The following is a 19,969-nucleotide window of genomic DNA, read 5'->3' as shown; positions in this document are numbered from 1 at the left end:
CAGGGCTGTGGGCAGGGAGAAGCCACCGGGGACCCACCTCTTCGACTCGTCTCCAGTGCAGTTTGTTCACTGGCTGCGTGAATACAGCCAGTATGTGATACCTGATGCCCAATCCATGAGCAGCATGTATCAGATGTCAGGTTCACTTTAAAGAATGCACAAAAATCTACAAATAAAACAATTAGAAAATGTATAAGAGAATTTAAAAAAAAACAAACTCGTTTTTTGTTGTACAGATGGATTGAAAAACAAAATGCAAAAGCCACCTCCGAGATATCTTGAAGATGATGAAAGTGATGACTCTGAAACAGAGGACGATGAGGTAGGAAGTAAGAGGTTCACTGCAGTTTGAGGTGGCTGTGTTAAGCTGAACTTCATTAGTTTCAAGATAGAAGTAATGGAAACATATACACTATGACTCGGCAATTTTGATACCGGTCTTCAAATGGGGGATTGTTAGCGTTAGCCAATTCTGATTCATTAATAGGCCCCTGTCTACCACGTCTATGGCTGGCATAATATTTCTGTTGTAAGGAATGCTGCTCCTCATGAATTAGACAACCTGTGGCGTCACGCCCCATCCTGCCCAGCTCCGCTCATTTTGGCAGAGATAGAGAAACTGGCATGAAAACAACAAAACTTGAAATTTTGAGGGGCAGCTGGTAGTTGCGCAAAAGTTTTGCAACTTTTCAAAGCAAATTATGCTACTATTCTGGCAAAATTGCTTTGATGAATCTGGGTCAATATGTACAAAACTATTGGGATATCTGCATATTACATTAGATTCATCCAGAAGAGCATTTGTGATGTCAGACACGGATGTTGAGACGCCTGGCTCAGTGGGGTTGAGGTCAGAGCTTTATACCACCAATAAGGTTCTCCAACTCCAAACATGCCCAATTTTGCACTTCTGGCCCTAGCTGTATGCACTGGGGCACAGTTATGATGGAACAGAAAATAACCAAATAACCCTGTGTAAGTATACATTTCTCCTGAAGCATTGAGGTTTCCCTTCAGTGAAACTAAAAGTCTGAGTAAACCCCTGAAAAACAACCCCATCGTGTTATTCCTCCACTATCAAAACATTACCATTAGCATCCAACACTTGGCATTGTGATGGTGATGTAAGGCTTCCATGCAGCTACTTGGCCGTGGAAACCTATGCCGTAAACTTCCTGCCACATAGTGTTTGTGTTGATTTTGATGTAGGAGGTTTTGAACTCTGCAGTTATTGAATCAGCCAAGTTTCATGCCAAATTCAGCAATGTGGTCTGTCAGGTAATGGAGATGCAACAATACAGTATTTTACATTCTCCACGACAGTACTCAGGAGAGAGAGTCCACCCACCCCGAAGGACAGGAGACCTACAGCTTTTAAACGGTGGAGCCTCTATATGCTTCATTGGTTTCCTGTCCTTGGTGAGGGGGGGTGGGAGGGGGGGGAGGGGTGAGCATACAGCACCTGGCGCTGCCAGGAGAAGAAAGAAGACTAACCATATAGTCATCTCCTGGGAGGGGTGGGAGCACAGCCTGGTTTGACGTCAGTGCATTCCCTGCGCAGACCCCTGGCAGTACCCAGAAAGAGGAGCATGGCCTGGTTTGGCATCAGTGTCTCCCAGGAAGCATCCAATTAGCGATCCGGTGCTGTCTGCAAGCGCCCAGTAACCCGGACCGGAAGTGGAGTTCTTGCGGTGACGTCACGGCAGTGGGAAACTGCCTCAAAATTGCTGCAGGAGGAATGGCGCTTTGCCAACATGGAGCGGCCTGTAGAGACTGTGGAAGCAAAGACTGCACCTCCAGCCCTAGTATTCTGGCTCCCTGGTGGGTGGGGGGGGGGGGGGTTCCCTGATGCACTTGTGACTGATTGTCTGTAATGTCTCTTCTATTCTGTTTTATCTAGGACAAGCCTAGGAAATCACTGCCCAAGACAAAACCTAGAGAATGGGCCCTTTGCAGGACTAAGCTGGTCACTACTTCTAATAAAAAGCTGTGTCAGACTTGCATATACAAGACACTATCGGAGGAGTACCCATCCCTATTGGAGAATTTGAAATCCCTAATTAAGGATGAGGTGCAGAGATCCCTGAGGGAGGTTATGCCGGGCACATCTTCAGGGAGACAGATGGCCACAGGAGTCTCTAGCCCAGATGATGACGGAGAAGATGGGGAGATCGATACATTTTGCTCAGATCATTCCTCATCATCCTCCGACATTGAGGGAGGGCAGCCGTTCTTCCCAATAAAGGATATTGGAAGACTAGTAAAGGCGGTGAGGTCTACTATGAAGATTGAGGACATCAGAGAGCCCAGATCCATTCAGGACATATTTGGGGGGCCGGAGTCGCGTACACAAAAACATCATGGCTTTAATCAAGTGGAAATGCAAGATACCGGATAAAAAGGCCTTTATTCCCAAAGAAATTAAAAGAAAATATCCATTTGATTCAGAAGAGTCAGAAGTATGGGACAAAATCACAAAAATAGATGCCGACAAGTCCAAGGTATTCAGAATTTTGGCCCTCCCATTTGATATCGCGGGATTGCTGAAGCACCCCTTAGACAAAAAAAGAAGACAGTTTCCTGAAAAGAGCCTGGGAATCGGAAGCAGTGGCTTTCAAGCCAATCATCGTACCTATGTGCACTGCTAGGTCGCTGAGTTTGTGGCTTGGTCAGCTGGAGACACAGGTAAAGGACAATTGCCCAAAAGACTAGCTGCTCTCTAGTCTGCCAATTGTTGGGAAAGTGACTGATTTTCTGGCAGATGTATCGGCGGATGCTGTAAGGCTCACTGCATGGACTTGTTCCCTCTCAAATTCTGCCAGGAGAACCTTATGGTTGAAGAACTGGAGGGGAGACTTCCAATCCAAGTCGAGGCTCTGGGGTACCGTGTGAAGGAGAACTCCTCTTTGGAAAGGACCTGGATGAAATACTGGAGAAGGCATCCTATTCCAAGAAGGGATTCACAAAGGCTAACCTCCCAGATTTTAGAAGACCATTCAATCCTGGCAGGAGAAATAGGCAGCCTAGGGACCTGAAAAGGGGAAGTCAGAACTGGAAGGAAGGACCCAGGAAAAAGGAATCCAGAAGGGAGGGTGTTTTTCCAGGGCCTTCAGAAAACCCAGAAGACAATGACGCTAGGACCCAGGTAGGTGGGATGCTGTTGAGGTTCCTTCCTGCATGGGAGAAGATTTCGGCGAGCCATTGTATTCTGGGCACTTTAGCTGAAGGGTTGAAGCTAGAGTTTACTGTCCTTCCCCCAGACAGGTTCATGATCACAAATACCCAGAGCTTGAGAGGGGGGGGCAGAAGGCCTTAGAGGACGAAGTGAGGTCCTTGTTACGGAAAGGCGTGCTCACCCCGGTTCCACAAGGAGAAGGGAAAGGTTTTACAACCCACTCTTCTCAGTAAAAATAAAAAGCCAGGTGCATCCTTCAGAACCATCATAAATTTTAAAGGGTTTAAACCAATTTATAATACAGAAGCATTTCAAGATGAAGACAGTTGCCATGGCAGTAAGGCTTCTGGAACCAGATTGTTTCATGGCAACTATAGACCTCAAGGATGCATATTATAATGTGCCTATTTTTCAGGGACATCAGAGGTTTCTCAGGGTAGCAGTATATATTCAGGGTCAGCTTACCCATCTGCAGTTTCGAGCCCTACCTTTCAGTCTCTCAATGGCTCCCAGAGTGTTTACAAAGCTGGTGGCAGGAATGTCAGCACACATCAGGGAGAAGGATATCCTTTTCATACCCTACCTGGACAACTTCTTAGTGGTAGGGAGATCACCATCAAGCTGCATGGAGGCAATAGGTCAGGTCTTGGATATTTTAGCAGAGCTCGGCTGGATTATAAATATAAAAAGAAAATCCAAAAGTCATCACCAAACAGATACAAATCTTGCTAGGCATTCTCCTGGATTTCAGATGCCAAAGGTCACTCCTTTCAGAAGAAACAATAGGAAGACTAGAAGAATCAATAAGGAACCTAATAGTCGAGCCGGTTACCCCTCTCAGGAGAGCGATGTCTGCTCTCGGATCCCTAACTTCCTGTATTCCTGCAGTTATCTCGGCCAGAAGACATGTTCAAAGGCTCCAATCTTAAGGGAAATGGACGTCAGCGAAAGGCTGGACAGAAAGATTTCCATCTCCCAGTCCACCAGGGACTCGCTATGTTGGTGGTTGAAGAGAGACAACCTCTGTAGGGGCGTACTATGGGAGATAAAGAAATCATAACGACGAACGCAAGCCTCTGGGGGTGGGGGGGCTCATACCGGAAAGAAAGTCCTTCAGGTCGAATGGTCAAAGGAATTAAAAAAGGAATCATCAAACCTGAGGGAGCTGTCAGATATAAAAATGGCACTCGAGGGAGCCTTGCAGGACTTGTCAGGGCACAATATAAAGGTCCTATCGGACAATATAACAGTGGTAACCTACGTAAACAGGGGACATGAGGTCCAGGAACCTCATGGCAGTGACAGAGGAGATACTAGTCTTGGCCAAATCACACTTTGTCATTGTCTGCAAATTTTCTGAGAGGCAGAGAAAACGAGAGCAGACTTCTTCAGCCGTCACCAGCTGAGTCAGGATGATTGGTCGCTAGATCCAGAAATATTCGACAAGATCGCTCTCAGGTGGGGTAGGCCAGTTATAGATCTGTTTGCCGATCGGTCAAACAGGAAAACCAGGAGATTTATTTTTCTTAAAACTCAGGGGACTCACCTCACGGGATAGATGCCCTACTCCAAAACTGGTCTGGGGGTTTAGTTTACGCCTTCCCAACAATCACTAATCCCGGTTGTCCTAAGGAAAATTTGGTTGGCCTGAGCGGAAGCAGTTCTCATAGCCCACTTTTGGCCAGAAGGGCTTGGTTCACCGGACTTCGCCTAATGTCAACAGAGGACCAACTGGTCCTTCTGGAGGTCCCAGGCTTAGCATTGCAGGGTCCCGTCCAGCATTCCAACCTGAAGAGCCTTCATTTGACAGCGTGGCATTTGAGCGGCAGTTCTTAAGATCTAGGGGCTTTTCAGATAGCCTGATAACCATGTTAATAGGGAGTAAGAAAAGGATCATTACTACCAGTACTACTAGTGCCTTGGCCTGCTATCCTGGAATTCCTTCAGTGGGGGCGAGAAATAGGGTTGAGTTTGAGTACACTCAAAGTCCACATCTCTGCGTTGGGGGTACTTTTTTTTATGTAAGGTGGCAGATCACCCCTGGGTGGTAAGTTTCGTAAAGGCTGTGGGTAATTTTGTATCAATACCCTAACCTCGTTTACCCCCCCGTGGGTTCTAAATTTAGTTTTGAAAGCCTTAACCAAGCCCCCCTTTGAGCACCTGGCAGAATGCACAATCAGAGCACTAACCCTCAAGACCGCAGTTTTGGTAGGTCTTACTTCAGCAAGAAGGATAGGAGAGCTGCATTTTATCTTGATAAACCAGCCCTTTACGGAGATACTTTTGGATAGGGTAATCTTTACACCTGATCCAGCCTTTTTACCAAAGGTAGTTTCTAGGTTTCACCAGTCCCAGGAGATAGTGCTTGCTTCCTTTTTGTGATAACCTCCAGAATGAAAAGGAGAGGGAGTTTCATACCCTAGACGTTAGGAGATACCTGTTACGATACCTAGAGGTGACCAAAGAGTTCTGGAAGGCTACCACCACCTTGTTCGTTCTTTTTCAGGGTCCCATAAGAGGCCAGGCGGCGTCAAAAGGGTCCCTGGCCAGATGGGTCAAAGCAGGGATCACTCTGGAATACAGAGCCAGGGTATCCGTATCCTCCCTTGGGCTTAAGAGCTCACTTCACCAGGGCCACTTCCACATCTTGGGCTGAAATAGCTAAGACTTCTCTGGAGCAGATTTGTAAACCCACCATATGATCTTCACCATCTACCTTTTTTTTTTTTTTTTTTTTTTTTAATCACTCTAGGTTGGATCTTGGTGCTAGTGATTTTTCCATTAGGAGAAAGGTGTTACAGGCGGTAGTCCCTCCCTAGGGGATTCCTTGATGATCTCTCCTGGGCGCCGTCATGGAGAAGGGAAAAATTGGTATTACTTATGGTAATTAGATTTTCCAGAGCCACGACAGCACCCTATATTTTCCCTCCCCTATTTCTGTCCTTACCTGCTTTTGGTGTTGGTCCTTTTGTCACTAGTGTGGAGGTATGTTCCTTTTTGTCTACTGGTGTCGCAAAAAAGAATAAAAAATATAGACACGGGAGTGGCATATATGTCAGATATGCATATGTCGGAACTAATATTATTTCTTAAATGTGTACTAATATGTGTCATACTAACTAAACTGAGTCCTCTCATGCTCTGTAAACCAACACTCTTGGGCATGGAGTTCACTAGAGCATAACAGAAGACAATGAAATCATCTTGCATCCTCCATGACATCACAGAGAGGGTGAATATTAGAGACCTTTGAAGAGGCCCCACAGATGCTCATTAGGGTTTAGGACTGGAGACACGCTTGGCCAGCCCAGCACCTTTTAATTTCAGTTTCTTTAGCAAGACAGTGGTTGTCTTAAATGTGTTTGGGGTCGTTATGTTGGATTGCGAAGAGAGGGGATTATGCTTACTAGTCACTACATGTTGGCATTCAATGAACTGTAGCTCCCCATAGCTGGCAGCACTCATGCAGCCCCAAACCATGAAACTCCCACCACCATGCTTGTCTATGGCAAGACACACTTGTGTTTGTACTCTTCCCCTGGTTGCTGCCACACTTGCTTGACACCATATGAACCAAATAAGTTTATCTTTGTCTCATCACACCACAGTACATGGATCCGGTAATCCATGTGTCATTAGTTTGCCTGTCTTCATCAAACTGTGGGCTTTCTTGTGCATCATCTTTTAGAGGAGGCTTCCTTCTGGGATACCAGCCATGCAGATCAATTTGATGCAGTGTGCGGTGTATGGTCTGAGCACTGACAGGCTGACTTCCCCCCCCCCCACCCCATTAGTCTCTGTAGCAATCCTGGCAGCACTCATACATCTATTTTGAAAAGACAACCCCTGGATATGATGCAGACTCCTGCGGTGCGGCCAAAGAATACTCCACAGTAACATGTTGGGTATTGCCACGTTTGTGAGAAATTGTGTAGACATTTTGGGCCTGTTTTATCTATACCTCTGTGAAAATTGGAAATCTGATGGTAAAGCAACATTTTAGTGGTGAAAATCTAATTGTTTTTTCTTCACCATCCAATTATATAAAATGTTGTGACACACCTGTAGTGTTAATATACTCATTGAACCCCTAGATGAATTCATTGAGGGGTGCAATTTGTAAAATGGGGTCACTTGTGGGGGATTTTTCAGGGGCTTGGTTTGCAGGTGCCATGTCACATTAGCTTTGCACTGTGCCACAAAAATAGTTCACATTTATATGGAGGCTATTGGTGCACTCAGGAAATATTACACAAACTGTGTAGTCCATTTTTTTTCTTATTAGACCTTAGAAAAATTTTAAACTTGGGGCTAAAACAACATTTTAGTTTGATTTTTATTTTTTTTTTATTTTTCTTTTTCGCTCCTAATTGGGAGACCCAGACAATTGGGTGTATAGCTACTGCCTCCGGAGGCCGCACAAAGAACTACACTTAAAAGTGTAAGGCCCCTCCCCTTCTGGCTATACACCCCCCCGTGGGAGCACGGGTCCCTCAGTTTTTGCTTTGTGCGAAGGAGGTCAGACACTCACGCATAGCTCCACTATTTAGTCAGCAGCAGCTGCTGACTATGTCGGATGGAAGAAAAGAGGGCCCATACAGGGCCCCCAGCATGCTCCCTTCTCACCCCACTTTCTGTCGGTGGTGCTTGTTAAGGTTGAGGTACCCATTGCGGGTACGGAGGCTGGAGCCCACATGCTGATTCCTTCCCCATCCCCATTAGGGCTCTGGGCGAAGTGGGATTTTACCGGTCTCCAGGCACTGAGACCCTGCTCCATCCGCAGCCCCTGGAGAAGCCGCTGGATATGGAGCTGAGTATCGTCAGGGACATGGCCCTGCTCCGTCAAGGTACTCTGTGTCCCCGTGCATACGCGCGCACACCGCAGCATTGCTGGGTGTGTTAGTGCGCCGGGGGCAACAGCGCTGCTGCGCTTGTGCCATTTCCTCACTTCAGCTTAGCTGAGTGGGTAGACTCAGGGAGAACGGTCGCGCCGGCCGCTGGGACTGCGACGCGGCTGGGACTTGTGGTGCGCCGGGGACTTCCGCGCTGACCGTGCATATATCACGGCCGCGCTTATTACTACAGTCCCCGGCTTTTGCGGCCTAGTTCGTTCGTTCCCGCCTCCGCACCTGCCAGTCAGGAGGAGGGCGGGACGCTGTACAGAGCATCAGCGCTGAGGGCTGGAGTCTTTTTTACATACTCCAGCCCTCACACCAGGCACAGTAGGACGCAGTTTCCCGCACTTTGTTTGTGGCACGCCCACGGTCCGCCCCTCTTCACAGAACGCCGGCAGCCATTCCTGCCTGCACGCTGAGCTGCAGAGGGGAGACGGGGAGACCCAGACACGGGATTCTACGGCCTCATACCCGCTGTTCAGCGGGCGGTAAGCAGCCCTCAAGGGCTCACCCCCACTTGTGCCGTTTGTATACTGAGTATTTTGTGTTTGCAAATACTTTGTACTGTACGGTCGCTGGTGATTCTCGGCTATATACCCTCCTAGATTACAAGGAGGCAACAGCATGTCGTCCGCAAAACGCAAGGGTGCTAAGGCACAGACATTATATGCTGCCTGTACCGCATGTGGGGCTGCTCTACCGGCAGGTTCCACTGACCCCCATTGTGTGCAGTGCTCGGCCCCTGTGCAACTTGCACAGCCGGGGCCTCTGCTGGACGTGACCCAGAGTGTACCACCTGTGAATGCTGTCCAGGTGACAGGAACGGAGTTTGCAGCTTTTGCTGACAGATTGTCTATGACCATGTCAAAGATTCTTGAAACATTGCAGTCTAGACCAGTAACTCAGACCATGGACACTGTGGCATCATTGCTCCCTGGTCCCCCTCAGCTGGAACACTTCCAAGCTCCGGGGGTGTCACATGCACCCCAGGGTGACGATTCTGACTCAGACAACAGTCCCAGACAACCTAAGCGGGCTCGTTATGAGGGGCCCTCAACTTCGTCTCACTGGTCAGGATCCCAGCGGGACGAATCTATGGGTGATGAGGCGGATGTAACTGATCAAGATTCTGATCCTGGGACCGCTCTCAATCTGGATACACCGGATGGTGACGCCATAGTGAATGATCTTATAGCGTCCATCAATAGGATGTTAGATATTTCCCCGCCAGCTCCTCCTGCGGAGGAGGCAGCTTCACAGCAGGAGAAATTCCATTTCAGATATCCCAAGCGTAAATTAAGCACTTTTCTGGACCACTCTGACTTTAGAGATGCAATCCAGAAACACCACGCTTATCCTGAGAAGCGGTTTTCTAAACGGCTTAAAGATACACGCTATCCTTTTCCCCCTGACGTGGTCAAGGGTTGGACCCAGTGTCCCAAGGTGGACCCTCCAATCTCCAGGCTTGCAGCTAGATCTTTAGTTGTAGTAGAAGATGGAGCGGCACTTAAAGATGCCACTGACAGGCAGATGGAGCTCTGGCTGAAATCCATCTATGAAGCTATTGGAGCGTCGTTGGCGCCAGCTTTTGCAGCCGTATGGGCACTCCAAGCCATTTCAGCTGGGCTTATACAAGTCGACTCGGTCACACGTACATCTGCCCCGCAGGTGGCACCATTGACCTCTCAAATGTCTGCATTCGCGTCTTACGCGATTAATGCTGTCCTGGACTCTACGAGCCGTACGGCGGTGGCGTCAGCCAACTTCGTGGTTTTGCGCAGAGCCCTGTGGTTGAGAGAATGGAAGGCAGATTCTGCTTCCAAGAAGTGCTTAACCAGTTTGCCTTTTTCTCGTGACCGATTGTTTGGGGAGCGTTTGGATGAAATCATTAAACACTCCAAGGGTAAGGACTCATCCTTACCTCAACACAGACAAAACAAGCCCCAACAAAGGAGGGGTCAGTCTGGTTTTCGGTCCTTTCGAGGCTCAGGCAGGTCCCAATTCTCCTCGTCCAAAAGGACTCAAAAGGATCAGAGAGGCTCAGATTCTTGGCGGACTCAGTCACGCCCAAAAAAGACAGCAGGAAGAACCGTTACCAAGACGGCTTCATCATGACTTTCAGCCTCCTCTCTCCGCATCCTCGGTCGGTGGCAGGCTCTCCCGCTTTGGCGACATTTGGCTGTCACAGGTCAAAGACCGTTGGGTGAGGGACATTCTGTCTCACGGGTACAGGATAGAGTTCAGCTCTCGTCCTCCAACTCGTTTCTTCAGAACTTCCCCACCGCCCGACCGAGCCGATGCTCTGCTGCAGGCGGTGGCCGCTCTAAAGGCGGAAGGAGTGGTGACTTCCGTTCCTCTTCAGGAACAAGGTCACGGTTTTTACTCCAATCTGTTTGTGGTGCCAAAGAAGGACGGGTCCTTTCGGCCCGTCCTGGATCTAAAGTTGCTCAACAAACACGTAAAAACCAGGAGGTTCCGGATGGAATCTCTACGCTCCGTCATAGCCTCAATGTCTCAAGGAGATTTCTTAGCATCAATAGACATCAAAGATGCTTATCTTCACGTGCCGATTGCGCCAGAGCATCAGCGTTTTCTACGCTTCGTTATAGAAAGCGAACACCTGCAGTTCGTAGCGTTACCTTTCGGGCTGGCAACAGCCCCTCGGGTCTTCACCAAGGTCATGGCAGCAGTAGTAGCTGTCCTGCACTCGCAGGGTCACTCCGTGATCCCGTATTTGGACGATCTACTTATAAAGGCACCCTCTCAAGAGGCATGCCAACACAGTCTGGACGTGGCACTGAAGACTCTCCAGAGTTTCGGGTGGATTATCAACTTTTCAAAGTCAAATCTAACCCCGACCCAATCACTAACGTATCTTGGCATGGAGTTTCATACTCTCTCAGCGATAGTGAAGCTTCCACTGGACAAGCAGTGCTCTCTGCAGACAGGGGTGCAATCTTTCCTGCAGAACCAGTCCCACTCCTTGAGGCGCCTCATGCATTTCCTAGGGAAGATGGTGGCAGCAATGGAAGCAGTCCCTTTCGCGCAGTTTCATCTGCGCCCTCTACAATGGGACATTCTCCGCCAATGGGACGGGAAGTCGACGTCCCTCGACAGGGATGTCTCCCTCTCTCAGGCAGCCAAGGACTCTCTCCGATGGTGGCTTCTTCCCACCTCATTGTCAAAAGGAAAGTCGTTCCTACCCCCATCCTGGGCGGTGGTCACGACAGATGCGAGCCTATCAGGGTGGGGAGCAGTGTTTCTTCACCACAGGGCTCAGGGTACGTGGACTCAGAGAGAGTCCACCCTTCAGATCAATGTTCTGGAAATCAGAGCAGTCTATCTTGCTCTGCGAGCCTTCCAACAGTGGCTGGAGGGCAAGCAGATCCGGATTCAGTCGGACAATTCCACAGCGGTGGCGTACATCAACCACCAAGGGGGAACACGCAGTCGGCAAGCCTTTCAAGAAGTCCGGCGGATTCTGACGTGGGTGGAAAACACAGCATTCACCATATCCGCAGTTCACATCCCAGGCGTGGAAAACTGGGAAGCAGACTTTCTCAGTCGCCAGGGCATGGACGCAGGGGAATGGTCCCTTCACCCGGACGTGTTTCAGGAGATCTGTCGCCGCTGGGGGATGCCGGACGTCGACCTGATGGCGTCACGGCACAACAACAAGGTCCCGGTTTTCATGGCACGGTCTCACGATCACCGAGCTCTGGCGGCAGACGCTTTAGTTCAGGATTGGTCGCAGTTCCGACTACCTTATGTGTTCCCACCTCTGGCATTGTTGCCCAGAGTGCTCCGCAAAATCAGGTCCGACTGCCGTTGCGCCATTCTCGTCGCTCCAGACTGGCCAAGGAGGTCGTGGTACCCGGATCTGTGGCATCTCACGGTAGGACAACCGTGGGCGCTACCAGGCCGTCCAGACTTGCTGTCTCAAGGGCCGTTTTTCCATCTGAATTCTGCGGCCCTGAACCTGACTGTGTGGCCATTGAGTCCTGGATCCTAGGGACCTCCGGTTTATCTCATGATGTTGTTGCCACCATGAGACAGGCTAGGAAACCATCCTCCGCCAAGATCTACCACAGAACGTGGAAGATATTCTTATCTTGGTGCTCTGCTCAGGGAGTTTCTCCCTGGCCATTTGCATTGCCTATTTTTCTTTCCTTCCTGCAGTCTGGGTTGGAAAAAGGTTTGTCGCTTAGCTCCCTTAAAGGACAAGTCTCTGCGCTATCCGTATTCTTTCAGAAGCGCCTGGCGCGACTTCCTAAGGTACGCACGTTCCTGCAAGGGGTTTGTCATATCGTTCCCCCTTACAAGCGGCCATTGGAACCCTGGGATCTGAACAAGGTTCTAATTGCTCTCCAGAAGCCACCTTTCGAGCCTATGAAGGAGATTTCCTTTTCTCGGCTTTCACAGAAAGTGGCTTTTCTGGTGGCGGTCACGTCTCTTCGGAGAGTGTCAGAGCTGGCGGCGTTATCTTGCAAATCTCCCTTCCTGGTGTTTCACCAAGACAAGGTAGTACTGCGTCCAATTCCAGAGTTTCTTCCCAAGGTGGTATCTTCCTTTCATCTCAATCAGGATATCACTTTACCATCTTTGTGTCCGCATCCAGTTCACCAATTTGAAAAGGGTTTGCATCTGTTGGACCTGGTGAGAGCACTCAGGATCTACATTTCCCGCACGGCGCCTCTGCGCCGTTCGGATGCACTCTTTATCCTGGTCGCTGGTCAGCATAAAGGGTCGCAAGCTTCCAAATCCACCCTTGCGCGGTGGATCAAGGAACCAATTCTTCACGCCTACCGTTCTGCTGGGCTTCCGACTCCTTCTGGACTGAAGGCCCATTCTACCAGAGCCGTGGGTGCGTCCTGGGCATTACGGCATCAGGCTACGGCTCAGCAGGTGTGCCAGGCGGCTACCTGGTCGAGTCTGCACACTTTTACCAAGCATTATCAGGTGCATACCTACGCTTCGGCGGATGCCAGCCTAGGTAGACAAGTCCTGCAGGCGGCGGTGGCCCACCTGTAAGAAAGGGCTGCCTGACAGCCCGATCACGAGGTATTCTTTTACCCACCCAGGGACTGCTTTTGGACGTCCCAATTGTCTGGGTCTCCCAATTAGGAGCGAAAAAGAAGGGAATTTTGTTTACTTACCGTAAATTCCTTTTCTTCTAGCTCCAATTGGGAGACCCAGCACCCGCCCTGTTTTTTCTTAGGGTATTTGTTTTTCGGGTGCACATGTTGTTCATGTTGATAAGTTACGTTCTCCGATATTGTTTATCGGATTGAATTTGTTTTTGAAACAGTTATTGGCTTTCCTCCTTCTTGCTTTTGCACTAAAACTGAGGGACCCGTGCTCCCACGGGGGGGTGTATAGCCAGAAGGGGAGGGGCCTTACACTTTTAAGTGTAGTACTTTGTGCGGCCTCCGGAGGCAGTAGCTATACACCCAATTGTCTGGGTCTCCCAATTGGAGCTAGAAGAAAAGGAATTTACGGTAAGTAAACAAAATTCCCTTCTTTCCCTTCACCGTGCAATGGCATAAAGTTTTGTGACACACCTGTGGTGTCAATCTGCTCACTGCATGACTAGATGAATTCATTGAGAAGTGTAGTTTGTAGAATGGGATCACTTATGTGGGGTGTTCTCTTTTCTGACTTGTCATGGCCTCTGCCAATGTGACATGGCACCTGTAAACAATTCCATCTAAATCTGAACTCCAATATGGCGCTGCTTCCTTTCTGAACTTTGCATTGTGCCTCCCAAAGTAGTTTTCAACCACATATGTACTATTAGTGAACTCAGGAGAAATTGTAGAACAAATTGTATGATCCATTTTCTCCTATTACCTTTTTTGAAAATTAAAACTTTGGGACCAAAGCAACGTTTTAGTGGAAAAAAAAAATTTTCTTATTTTCACAGCCCAATGTGAAATATTGACCTGGTCAGGAAGGTGAAAACAGGCTTGGGGGAGGAGAGGATGGGAGGGTGGTGAAGGAGTTATGGAAGGCATCAGGGGATATGTAGTTAGCAGAGCTTTTTCCATTAAGTTGGCTGACAGAAAAGTTAAACAATGGAAAACGTCTGTTATGGTGACTCTACAACAGAGCACATCCGGCCACCAGAATATCTGATTGGTGGAAGTGCTGGCTGCCTCATCCCCACCAATTTGATACTGATGACCTATCGTAAGAATAGGCCATCAATATAAAGTACCGGACAGCCCATTTAATATCCTAAAAATGATTTTTATAAAATCTTGAAACCAGAATATTTTTAATTTGTCATTGGGGCTTAAAATGTAGTGCGTAATGCTCTATAGTGCATATTTTCATCACAGATGTTATTTATTCTTTGTGGCTATACAATGGCTAACAAATGTGCTTACTCCTGTATTCACCCAAAATTATATTTTCCCCCAAAAGTTACTCCAAAGAGCCACTCATAAAGTTTCTCCTTTCTAACGAGCTATCCACTGACTATTGTCAAGTGTAATCCATCTATAGCTTCAGAGATGCTGGTGCTAATAAAGCAATTGGTCTCACAAAGAAAGCCACTCATCACACAACTATGTAGATGGGAAAATAAAAAGTAATAGCTCTAGGAATGAGTTAATGAATGGCAGAGTCCTGATGGCCCAATATCGGCAGACTTCACAGGTAACGGTATTGAAGTGAGTTGAAGATTTCTATATTATATTTCTGAATTGGGTGCCTGACCAAGAAAGATTATACAAAGTTTAGAAGATTGACAGCTGACGAAGGCGGCCTAAATGAATACAATAACTGAAATATATAGTTCATATTAAGCCCAGAAGCAATTTCCTCTAGGTAACCTGAATGCCTGGCTCGGGGCAGCGAGACTTTGATGGACTTTTTAGAGCTTTTTAATCAGTGACATCCAGTAATAAAAATGTACTATGAAATGTCGCATTGTTTTTTGTTTTTTTTTTTGTTGTTTTTTTTCAAGAGGATTGGATCTTCTATCATGATCTTACTACTTCTGTGTCTTGTAGGATGATGGCATTAGTGGTCTGAAAATGATTAATTCTGAAGCAATGAAGACCTGTGTCAAAATTAAGAAAGAGGTGTCTACAAACTTGTGTTCAGGTGTGTGCTAAACTTTGATTTGTCTTCCTGCTTCAGCGTATGGATCATCCCCTGATGATCTTCGAAGTTGCAAAAAGACAGCCTAATTAATGATCTAATGGGATGCCTAACATTGTTTTGTGGAAATATTGCACTGTATTCTATTGTATGAGTGGTTGCGCTTAATGAAGTTCAAGTTCCCTTGTGGTTGTGGGACTCAAAGTAAAAATCTTTAAAATATATTAAAAAAAAAAAAAGAAAAAAAAACCTTTTTCCCATTTAAAAATGTTTTGTATTGTAAAATATAAAAAGAAAATTATTCACATCGTTGGTATCACTGAATTTAATACCTCAACCTACTCAGTTACCATATTTAAAGAGAACCTGTCAGCATGTTTTGGCACTTTAAAGTACATACATGGCCATAATGGCTCTGTGCTGCTTATGAAATGGAGACCTGCAGTGAAGAGACCCGATCTTTGGTTGTTGAATAATCTTCCTCTAAAGTTTCATGATGGCGTCATTCGTGCAGGACTTTGGGAGTATGGTCGTTGTCTTCTTTTGCCTACCTCTTCTTTTTCTTCTTTTCTTCTTCAGGTAACTGATTATGCAGTCATCTACCTCCTTTTTTGAAATGCCATGCTTCTGCCCCCATGATTGTGGTTAGCATCACGTGCACAGTGTGATTCTAGAGTCTTCTGCTTCTACACCCCTCTATCTGCCTCTTTAGCTTCTTCTTCAGGTCACTGATTATGCAGTGACCTACCTCTTCTTTTTTTTTTTTTTTTTTTTTTTTTAAATCCCGTGCCTCCGCTATGATTGTGGCTAGCATCGCGTGCATAGTGTTATTCTACTGGTTGGTGGTAGGGTCTTCTTCTGCTTCTCCACCTGCCTCTTTAGTTTCTTCTTCAGGCTATGATTATGCAGTGACCTACCTCCTTTTTTTGAAATTCCATAACGCCGCCATGATTGTGGTTAGCATCGCGTGCATAGTGTGATTCTACCGGTTGGGGGTAGGGTCTTTTTCTGCTTCTTCGCCTGCCTCTTTAGTTTTTTCTACAGGTCACTGATTATTCAGTGACCTGCCTTCTTTTTGAAATTCTGCATCGCTGCTATGATTTCGGTTGGCATTGCATACACAGTTTGATTCTACGGGCAGTCTGCAGGTCTTCATTAAAATGGCGCATGCTCAAACTGGAATTTTAGCTCAATGGCCTCTTTATTAAGTAGAAATCTTGATCTGCGCATGCACAGCATCCGGCACCATTTTATTGAAAACCGTGCGCAGTCTGACTCTACAAACTCTCCTCAATAAAATGCCGATCCGGTGCATGCCCAGATCGAGATTTTGGCTAACTGAAGAGGTAATTGAGCTGAAATCTTGGTCTGCGTTGGCTCCGCATCTGGCACCATCTTATTAAAGATCTGCAGACTACCCGCAGAATCACAATGCGCACGGGATGCTCACTGCAATCATGGCAGCTTATAAAAAAGGAGCCAGGTAACTGAATAATCTGTGACCTGTAGAAGGAACAGAAGAGTCAGGCAAAGCAGGTATATTGCACTGACCTGGAAAATCATACCATCACTTTTTTTTTTTTTTTTTTTACAGCGCAATGAACCTCGTAAAATAAAATAAATGGAAAAACAAAAGAAAAATATAAAAATGGGGTTTGCCCTAATGGTCAGGAGACCTTCCGAGAATTTGTGGCCAGTGATCGGCTGTAGTCTTCAATATTTTGTCAGAGAGGCCTTTATTAGCTTCTATCTAAAGAAAACTATGCATCTATAGGCAAACCGAATCCATGATGACTTCCATTCAGTCATATCTCAATTTAGTATACTGATGTATTATTTGAGAACTACATTTTGTATTACTATTATCCAGAAATTTTTTTTCTAACTTTGGTGTCCATCAGGTTTCCTATTTTTCACAGTAAAGGCCTTTTCTATTTTCCAGGTGGTAAAGACAGCGGTATATCCACAGCCGACCAGAAAATCCTTCCCTTCAACCGAAAAATGGTGACTGCAGAAAAACCATTTTATTGTGGCGACTGTGGAGGCTTCTTTAAGCACAAGTCCAGTTTGGTCCTGCATCGTCGAATTCACTCGGGAGAAAAACCATTTTCGTGTTCCCAATGTGGAAAAGAGTTTATACAGAAGGCAAATTATATCCGACACCAGAGACTTCACACGGGCGAGAAGCCATATAAATGTACTGAGTGCGGGAAGCTCTACGCACAGAAACAAAGTTTGATCATGCATCAAAAGTTTCATGCTGAAAATGAACCTTTCTCATGCCCAGAGTGTGGGGAAAACTTCATCCGTCAATCCCATCTGGTCAATCATAGGAAGACTCACAAGGGCTTAAAACGCTACTCATGCCCTGACTGCGGAGATTTCTTCATGTTACGGTCCAGTCTAGTCATTCATCAAAGGGTGCATAGTGCTGAAAAACCATTTTGTAGCTAAAATCTTATAGACCTAAGAAACCATAAGTACACTCTGTGTGTGTGTGTGTGTGTATGTGTGTGTATATGTATGTGTGTGTATATGTATGTGTGTGTATATGTATGTGTGTATATATGTATGTGTGTGTATATATATATGTATATATATATGTGTATATATATATATGTATATATATGTATATATAATATATATATATAATTACAGAAGACAGTTAGGATCACTACTATATTCCAGTACTGTCTGGACAATACTAGAGACATTGATTTATTGTATGTTTTTCATCACATTCCAGGTGTCTTGGACGTTTACCTCCTTGCAGCTTGTGTTGGTGGCATTGCCTTTATTTTGTCCAACTTGGCCCAAATGTTTCAGGTAGTTCCCACAAGCTTCACACCATACGGTGCTGGAATTTTGTCCATTCCTACTGTGACAGAGTACGGTTTGTAGGCTTCTTTCTCGCTATTTCAGTTCTGACCATACTTTTTATGGGACTGAGCTCAGGGCTTTGTAAGGACCATTTTGTTGAGCTAAGTGAACCTGGCGGCTGCTTCATGCTCTCCGACCCATGGGCTCCGTGAAACACTGATTCTTTGCCATTTCAGCCACTTATTATTTACATACACGTTGTAAACATGCATTTAAAAGCCGGCCTGTGACTGGTTCAAGAGGCCAGTCCCTGGCAGCTCCTCTCTACCCTGCTCCCATTGAGTGACAGGTGTTTGCCTATACACAAAAGGAAAGGATTGTCCCTCAAAAGAAACACGGAGAAGCCGCTAAACACCAGACTCTACGATTCGCCCCTGAGCGACAGTCTGTGGATGGTTTTGTTTATCGTTCCTTTGGGAGACCCAGACGATGGTGTTTAGCTTCTGCCTCCGGAGGACACACAAAGTACTACACTTAAAAGTGTAGCTCCTCCCTCTGAGCTTATACACCCCCTGGTGAGCCAGTCCCAGCCAGTTTATCGCTTTGTGTTCAGGAGGCATACATCCACACATGCATTCTCATATGATTTTTTGCCTTTTGGAAAGAGATTGAAGAAATGCGGGTCCACGTCTGGACTCCCGGCATGTCCCTTCTCACCCCACTGTGTCGGCGGTGTTGTTAAGGTTGATTTCCAAGGCTGGAGCCTTACATGCCGTGCTCCTTCACCATCCCTTCTGGGCTCTGGCTTGAAGTGGGAGCCAGCATGGTCTCCATGCCTGGCAGGAGACTGGTCTCCATCCACAGCCCCTTGAGAATTCTGCTTGGACCGGAGCACTCATCCCCAGGGACCTGGCCCTGCGTCTCAGCAGCTAAGTACCTGAGACGTTTATGTGTTGGCGGTCCCTGTTCTTTATTGTATGGGGAGAGTATGCTGAATGTGTTTATTTTTACATTTCCGGCGGGTTCTCTAGCTTTCGCCCGAGAACCGCGCCGATGGTGCCTGCGCGTCGGCCTCGCCGCTTAAATTTAGGCCTCCGGCAAAGTTTCTGTTAACTTCCCTCGCATGTCACTCATGCAAGAGGGACAGGCACAGCTCCTCCCGGCGGCCGTTCTGCACAGGGGAGGGACACTCCCCACTGCTGGGGTGTGTCTCCTCTCCTGTAGGTCTATGGCCCTCCAGTTCCCGCTCCTCTATAAGAACGCCCCCTAGTCCCGCCCCCTCTCTTCGCTCCGGCGGCCATTTCTCAGGCAGAGTTCACTCTGCGCTGGGCCTGTCTGCACTCTGCATCCCTGCTGAGGTGTTGTGCATTGGGGGTCCAGGCTTTGGGATCTGGAGGGCACACAACACCGCTTCCAGCGGTCTGGTAAGCCACAGCCGGTCTCCGGTTTTGCACCTCTGTATATTCTCCCTGGGGTTCATTCTCTTGCAAAGCCCCCACTCCAGCAGCATGTCTCACACAAGGAGCAAGGCTCCAAAGCTTTATTCTGTATGCACTGCATGTAAGCTCCTGCTGCCTGAGCCGAGCACCTGTCCACATTGTGATGTTTGCTCTAACTTGGCGGTACCACAGCCTGGAGTCTCACCCCCAGTGGTCTCTCAGGCTGCTTCTGCACCTGTGGCTGAACCCCCGGCCTGCGTAGAGTCCTTTTCTAGGTCCATATCCCAGTCTTTTGCTGAGTCCATGGGACTTTTGTCCAGGACTTTGTTGAATATTCATCAGCCCTCCTCACAGGGTGCCTCTAATACTCTTGCCAGGGGATCCCTATCCTCTGACCTCCGTCCGTCAGAGCTCACAGAGGATTCATCATCAGGTCCCAGACCCCGTCCTTCTAAGAGAAGGCGCAGGGTTTCCTCCCCCTCCTCATCCCGCGGCTCTGACTCAAGATCTGACTCAAGATGAGGAGGATGCCC

At 47.3% G+C, this 19,969-nt stretch overlaps 1 protein-coding gene across 1 annotated transcript in view; it reads left to right on the top strand.

Annotated features, from left to right (window-relative positions):
• The window catches only part of LOC142311158 (uncharacterized), a 63,066-nt gene extending 44,553 nt beyond the window's left edge, over nucleotides 1-18,513 (top strand). Inside the window, exons 8-10 of the mRNA XM_075349334.1 lie at nucleotides 237-322; nucleotides 15,087-15,180; nucleotides 17,120-18,513. Of these exons, the coding sequence (XP_075205449.1) occupies nucleotides 237-322; nucleotides 15,087-15,180; nucleotides 17,120-17,631 (692 nt within the window). The 3' untranslated portion in view covers nucleotides 17,632-18,513. The remainder of the gene's footprint in view (nucleotides 1-236; nucleotides 323-15,086; nucleotides 15,181-17,119) is intronic.
• The last annotated feature ends 1,456 nt before the right edge of the window (nucleotides 18,514-19,969 follow it).

Source organism: Anomaloglossus baeobatrachus, chromosome 5 (assembly GCF_048569485.1).
Source record: "Anomaloglossus baeobatrachus isolate aAnoBae1 chromosome 5, aAnoBae1.hap1, whole genome shotgun sequence".
Taxonomy (NCBI): Eukaryota; Metazoa; Chordata; class Amphibia; order Anura; family Aromobatidae; genus Anomaloglossus; species Anomaloglossus baeobatrachus.
This window is presented reverse-complemented; position numbering and strand designations above follow the sequence as displayed.